This window comes from Elephantulus edwardii, unplaced genomic scaffold (assembly GCF_000299155.1).
Source record: "Elephantulus edwardii isolate Elephantulus edwardi_28Jun2011 unplaced genomic scaffold, EleEdw1.0 scaffold00202, whole genome shotgun sequence".
In the NCBI taxonomy this organism is placed as follows: domain Eukaryota; kingdom Metazoa; phylum Chordata; class Mammalia; order Macroscelidea; family Macroscelididae; genus Elephantulus; species Elephantulus edwardii.
In genome coordinates, this window is record NW_006399952.1 from 3,829,891 (window position 1) to 3,837,412 (window position 7,522).

Below are 7,522 nucleotides of genomic sequence, written 5' to 3' on the forward strand. Positions count from 1 at the left end.
ATATATAGTAAATGCTTTTTTCCCCTTATTTGTTCATTTTGGATGCTGGTGCTAAACTTCCATGTGTCGTGATTTAAAAAGAAATTTTATGCCCTTATTTATTTCTAGATGAGGGGAGGGGTAACATTTTTGCTTTCTTATGTCACTCTGTTTGAAAATGTGCAGTATGAATGATGTTCCTCAAAAAGAAAAATTTTTACCTTCAATGAAAAAAAAAGAAGTTAAGGTTCAAAGAGATTAAATTGTCTAATGTCACATAAGGGAGCTCTGGTGGGAGAAGGATGGGCTGTCTTCTGTACAGTTTACTGGCTCTGAAAACCTGCTGGTGGGTCAGCTGTGAGCTGTTTCTGAATCGACAGTATATAGCAACATACCTAGTTAAATAGCAGATCTAGGTGTAGATTTTTATATGAAAGTCTGATTTGAAAGCTTATTGTTCTTCAATAAAAATGTAGCAATACCTGTAAAAGCAAGCACAAAAGAAATGTTGAATCAAATCCCCCAGCCCCCATTTTCCAAATGATGATTGGGGGAATTTAATATAGAATATGTCTAATGGGACTTAAGTTACCACAGGCTTAAAAATGATTTAAAAGTTCTCTGAGGCTGCTGCACTAAATGCATTGGAATCAGGGGTCAGCCAGAGTGATCAGGTAGACATAATAGTTTATGCATCACTGTAGTTTAAACTCTAGAAGAAAACCCCCCACTTCTATTTGGTTTTGGTAGAGTATGAGAGAGTTGAAAAAGAAATATAGATAGTTTTGGTTTTTAATGTTTACCTTTTTAACATAAAAAAATCATAGGTTCTTCCAACAAAAATGTCTTATGCTGCCAATTTGAAAAATGTAATGAACATGAAAAATTGGCAAAAAAGGGAAGGAGAAGAACAGACTGTGCTGCCAGAAGAAGCTGAGAGTTCCAAACCAGGGCCATCTGCTCATGATCTCGCTGCACAACTGAAAAGTAGTTTGCTAGCCGAAATCGGACTGACGGAAAGTGAAGGGCCCCCTCTTACAGCTTTCAGGTATCTGCTAAGCGAAAGCATCATTTATGGTCGTTAACACTTCTGTCAGGAATTCTAGAAAGGGATTTTAGAATTTTCCGAGTTTATTTATATATTAATAATGAGTTGTTACCTTCTAAATTCTATTTTCCTAGTAAACTATTTAAGTTAAATATTAATAAAATATAATTTAAATATTACAGTTTTTAGGTTCTTTGAGTGTAGGTTTTTTGTGGTTACTTAGTCATTGGTAGTTTATTCTCTCTTTGTTGAGAAAACGCTAATAACTTTTAATATTATTGAATTAAATATGTCCATATCAAACCATGTCCGCTTAAACTATTACCAGCTCAGTCAAAGGAAAGATGGTGTACAACCAGAGAGAGCGTCTACGTTTGTGACTAGAATTTAGGCTCCTTCATCAGACTTGCAGTTGGCAATTCTCTAGTAAAGTAGGTTCTTTGCTTTAACAACGAAAAAGGAAGTAAATAACTTTTTGAGCATCTGCTTTATGCATGTTGTTATTATTATGTGCCATTGAGTGGAAACTGGCTCATGACTTCATAAATGGCACAGAGAAGAGTGCCCGTTTCTCTCTTGTAGAGTAGCTGGTAGGTAGGAACTGTGTGCCTCTGGGCTAGCACAACTCCTTACCCCTAAACCACCAGAGCTCCCTTGCTAAATAACAGTGCTTTTATGCATGGCTATCTTTTATTTTTTTAGATAATTTTTTAATAGGAAGAATTAACTTGTTCAGAAAATGGATATACTGTATATACATTGTCTAACAATCATAAAGGACAGGAGACTTTTAGATAGGGTGGTAATGTAACTTGAGCTGAGATGGTTAGAAAGAGAGATGAGTGAAAGTTAAGGCCAGTCAGATAAAATAAGAGACATACGTAGAATAATGGTTTTGGGAATGGAAAAAGGAGTCAAGGAAAGGAAGAGAAAACCAAGGACTTTGTCACTCTTGAGAAATAGCTGAAAGAAAAAGTAAAATTGACTTCAAATCTATATAATAGGGAAATACTAAGATAAATCTGGAAGAAAGGTCATTGTGATAGAGGTCATATTTATTCCATTTTGGTCTTGCTTTATATATATATATATATATGTATTTATATATATTGGTATATAGTGAATATATGCTGGTTTGAAGCTTTAATGCAAGTTTGAACTACAGGAGGATTAGAGAATTAATCTAGATGGGTATGAATGTTGAACTTTGAGGAGAGGTGATAAAACGAAAGATGAAAATCAGAGGCAGCCTGAGAAGGCATCTCTATTCAGAGAACAGAAAAATAAGGCAAGGAAGATAAGAAGTTCTGCACATAATAAGCAGCAAAGTTTTCCATTGGAGAGGATATGGTTTAATGTACTTAAGACCCTGAAATATTGAAAGACCAAGTACATCATGGTCATATACTAAAGCAAGCACGTACTTGGAGCTGGCCTCCTCATTTCCCACGTCTGCTCCGCTTCTTCCAGACCGCAGTGTAGCTTCATGGGGATGGTCATTTCCCATGACATGCTGCTGGGACGTTGGCGCCTTTCCTTAGAACTGTTTGGCAGAGTATTCATGGAAGACGTTGGAGCAGAACCTGGATCAGTAAGTATTTTGAAAACTTGGTTTCATTCTTACCAGGAACATATTTCAGAAAATACTCTTGGCATTGTGACTTTTAAAAAAATTTTTTTTTTTTAAAGATCCTAACTGAACTGGGTGGTTTTGAGGTAAAAGAATCAAAATTCCGTAGAGAAATGGAAAAACTGAGAAACCAGCAGTCAAGAGATTTATCACTAGAGGTAAAGGTATTTAGATTTTCTTATATGTATATTATGTCATTTTCATAAAGTTTAAAATATAATCTTGTTAAGGTTCATGTACATGTGTCATTAAAATTTAAAGGAAATGAAATTATGATTGATGGTTGTTATCTTTGGCAGTTGGTTATTTAACATCCTCTAATGATAACTGTATAACCATATTAGGATTTTTGTTGAAATTTAAAGTATCATCATGAATTCCTTGATTTAAGCATATTTAAGGTATTTCATTCCATTAGAGTTATTTTTGTTCATCAGATTGTTTCTTCATTGGTTTGAGAAGGTCTCTTGATACTGGCTCCTGAGTTCTTTTGGCATAATCCCAATTGTCTTCGATCTGTGTCTTGCTTTCTAGTATGTCTTACCTTGTACATTTTCTATCACTGACTTGGTAGCCATTTCTGTTGGGAGGTCTGGCTTCTTCCAGGGGGAAAGTAGATTTTGAGATTACATTCTAGACTCTAGAGCTGCTCACTGCTAGATTAGTCATTGATTTTAGTTTTTCCCTCCAAAGAGAATAGAACTAGCAAATACCCCCTTAAAAAATATACATATAATGAGTTCATGTTTATAAGTCCAGTTCAAATTAAAGATTTTTAGAATCATAATATGAAGTCTTTATCTTCTTTCTTTTGTTCTGAATATTCCAGTTTGCAGCAACAAGGATAAAATTCATCATTTGCTTTTATTGTACAATATATTCAGGAGCTCAGAATCACCCTCAACACTACCAGCATAATGATTATTAAAAAGAGCTCGAGATCTGTTGGTTTTTAATCAATAGAGCATATCCAATTAGAGATGAACAGTCAAAACACTAGGTTTCAAATTCACTTGAGATAATTTCTCATTGTGTAATTATAACTAAGTAGGACCTTTTGTTTTTCTTGTTCAGTTTTCTAGGATTTTATTTGCCCTTTTTGTTTGTTTCAGAATTAATGTCTATCATTTGCAATTTTGCAAAGTCAGCTGTAGAATAAAGCATATTTAGAACATTTTGTTTTTATCATTTCCCTTTGAATTTTTAAACATGTATCTGTTTCTTCTCCCATTACTCAGCTTATGTACATTTTCTTCCTCCACATTGCTTTTCCCAGGCAGCATTATATCCCAGGATGCTACAGCTGTATATAAAAATGTTCCCAGTGACACTTAGAACTGCTGAAAGCATTTTGTGAATATATCACAGTTGTACAGTTAGTCCTTTGTTGCTGGATATTTGAGTTTGTTACCAGGCTTCTGGAGTTATAAGTATTGATGTACTGAATAGCTTTTACATGTTTTATTTTTAAAAAATTGAATATTTTTGCAATACATTCCCGGGCATGGAAATGACTAGGTCAGAAGGTATATACAGATAAAATTTTGCAAGATACTATACTGGCAAGTAACTTGTCATGTAGGTGTTTATTTTTGCACTTTCAGATTAGTAAGAATGCCTGATTCCCCCAGTCTTTTCACAGAGTTTATTGTAATCTCTTCTCACCCTCTGTTTGGTGAGAAAAATGTTTATTTAGATTTAGCCAGCTGGCCTCAGTTAAGATGATCCCGATTTTGTTGGCAACATTCAAAAGCATCATAATCAGGAGCAAGTTGAACATAGTCCCCCTTCTCTCCATCAGCCCTAATCAAGGCCTTGGCCATATCAGTGTCATAGAGCTTTACAGTTTGTTGGATTTGGTGCTTGTTGGCCTTGACATCCACAATGAACACAAGAGTGTTGTTATCTTCTGTCTTCTTCTTGGCTGACTCAGTGGTCAGGGGAAACTTGATGGCATAGTGGTCAAGCTTGTTTCTCCTGGGGGCGCTCTTCCAGGGATATTTGGGCTGCCTCCGGAGTCTCAGCATCTTAGGCCGCCGGAAGGTGGGTGACGTGTGGATCTCCTTTCTTTTGTGGCTGTAGGTGCCCCACAGGACTGCCTTCTTGGCCTTTAATGCCTTTGCTTTGGCTTCAGTTTTGGGAGGGGCAGGGGCTTCCTTCTTCGCTTATGGCTCCGTCGAAAGAGGTATTGCCATATTTTTAGATTTTTGTCAATCTTATAGCTGAGAGATGGTATCTTACTATAATTTTAATTTGCATTTATTTTACTATGAGTAAAATAAAGCGTTGTTGGATATATTAAGAATTCAGTTCCTTCTTTTTGTGAACTACTGTTGATACTCTTGTCCATCTTCTCAGATTAGTTTTTCAGAAGTTCTTTATTTTTTTAAATATATGCACAAATTCATAAATACATAATTTTATCTGTGACAAAAGGTGCTTCCTTAGTTTGTCAGTTTCTTATTATATTTACTTAAAAAAAATAACTACTTGGAATTTATTGAGATATATCTCTTTATAACTGCTTTTACCCCCAGTAGATTTTTGAAAGAAAGCATTAGTTAGTATTGAGTTAAATCTCATTGCTTTGATTTAATGCAAGACATTTTAAAATTGTGTATTTGGAATGAATAGGCTCCTGTGAATCCAAATTACTTTTCTTACTTGATTTAACTAGTCAAAGAACAGCTAATTTGGAATGTCAATTTTTTTAAAAATTGCAGTTATTTTCAACATTGAATTTTGCTGTTTTTTGGATATATTTATTTAATAAACAGGTTGATCGGGATCGAGATCTTCTAATTCAACAGACTATGAGGCAGCTTAACAATCACTTTGGTCGAAGATGTGCTACCACACCTATGGCTGTGCACAGAGTAAAAGTCACATTCAAGGACGAGCCAGGGGAAGGCAGTGGTGTGGCACGAAGCTTTTATACAGCCATTGCACAAGCATTTTTGTCAAATGAAAAATTGCCAAATCTTGACTGTATCCAAAATGCCAACAAAGGCACCCACACAAGTAAGTATTTTGCAGATAACAGACATTATAAACATTTTGTTTGTTTCAGCCAGGTCACTAATTATTGTATCTGCTTGTAATGGGAGCGCTTTTATGTACACTTATATTTTTTATATAATTTTATTCTAAGTTAGTGATTAGATCTTCTTTCAAAATGTTCTGACAATTTAGTTTTTTGGCTTATATTCTGTTAAATTTCTTTTGGTAAATGTTTGTGATTGTGTTAATTTCTTATGTAATACCTGTTTGGAGAGTGAGAGATTATAAAATTTGTGGTGATGTGAAAATTTAGTGAGCAAATTGTGGTATTTCCTCCAAACACAGATATTTTAAAATACTTCTCTTCAGAGAAGTAGTATTCAGAGTGGCTGCTAGTCTCCAGTGGAAAATGAGATTGCAAACAAATATAAACCAACAGTCACTAATCTTGCTGTTTTAATTTAACAAGATTTGTTATGTTTATATCTTACTGCAAACTCCTTAGGGACCAGCACTTTGAAAACCTAGAACCACCTAACTGGTGACCAGCGCTTGGAGTAGCTCGGTCATCAAGGATGTCAGAGCTGTCTATTTCACATGTCAACAGTGTTTTTAAACACTTTAGATCCTACCATAATTGAATTGGCAAGGTCACTTCAGACATTTGGTTGTTTTAATAGTTATTTATGCTGTATTATAAAGATACAGAGTACAGATTTTATAGATAGTGGCAGGAGGACTGGGGGATTAAGACTGTTTTTCAAGATAGTAACATTTAAAATTCTGTGGAAATTCTAAAAGAGCTACTGATTGTTTATTATTGAATTGAGTCTGACTCATAGCAACTCTGTAAGAGAGAGTGGAACTGCCTTACGAATGTCTGTAGTCAGCTCAAGAAATCCAGTAGCAGATGGCTCGGTCTTTGCTCCATGGAACCTTTGGTGGGTTAAGTCACTGACCTTTCAGTTAGCATCTAAACACTTAACCACTTTACCAAACTCCTTTCTTAAATGCTTTAAGGAGATGATTGTTGATTCATATCAAGCGGGTACAGTGGATTGTCTGTGAGTGGATGGATTTCACAAAAGTGAGAGAGAGAGTTTATAGAAAGCACTGCATTTTACCTGCAGTACAACTGCTGTCTATTTCTTGCTGCAGTCTGTGCCATAGGGAAGGACTGGGAGAGTTCCTCAGCCTTTCATTATTAATTTCACCATTTGACTTCCTACAGTTAATGATATAAAGAAATTGGAAGCTCTGAATGAGGAAATCTGAGAAATCAGAATAGTCTTACCTGTCTCTCTCAGAGGGCTGACGGATTTAAATGGCCTACCCTAACATGAAATTCAGTGTGTCACTAAGGTCCTCTCTGGTTGTGTTTATGAATTAAAAGATAGGAACAGTAAATATCCTGGATAGCCTACCCTTTTTTCAGTGTCAAATTCAAAGTAGAGAGTACATCCAATTTTTTCTCTAATCGTGTAAGAAATCTCAGCATATTTATAGTGAAGCAAATAGTTTCAGTGGCTGCACAACAAAGGGAAATAAATAAATATTGATCAAGCACTTGTCATGTGCCAGAGACATTCTATACAGTCACTCCCACATCTCTGCATCTGGAGAAAGAGAAAGACACTAACAATCGATGCCCATTCTAAGAAAAATGATCTGCAGCTAGTATATGTTTGTCTCATTTCCTCACATAGAGATGTTTCAGGTGGGTCCATTTATAGTCATTTAAAAGAACAATATTTCATTGTTTTCTTTTAGGTCTAATGCAGAGATTAAGGAACAGAGGAGAGAGAGATCGAGAAAGAGAAAGAGAGAGGGAAATGAGGAGAAGTAGCGGCTTGCGAGCAGGCTCT

At 35.5% G+C, this 7,522-nt stretch overlaps 1 protein-coding gene across 1 annotated transcript in view; it reads left to right on the forward strand.

Annotated features, from left to right (window-relative positions):
• UBR5 (ubiquitin protein ligase E3 component n-recognin 5) overlaps positions 1–7,522 on the forward strand; it is a 164,612-nt gene that overhangs the window by 129,875 nt on the left and 27,215 nt on the right. Inside the window, exons 44-48 of the mRNA XM_006897174.1 lie at positions 807–1,027; positions 2,498–2,618; positions 2,717–2,815; positions 5,435–5,678; positions 7,428–7,513. Coding sequence (XP_006897236.1) covers positions 807–1,027; positions 2,498–2,618; positions 2,717–2,815; positions 5,435–5,678; positions 7,428–7,513 — 771 coding nt within the window. The remainder of the gene's footprint in view (positions 1–806; positions 1,028–2,497; positions 2,619–2,716; positions 2,816–5,434; positions 5,679–7,427; positions 7,514–7,522) is intronic.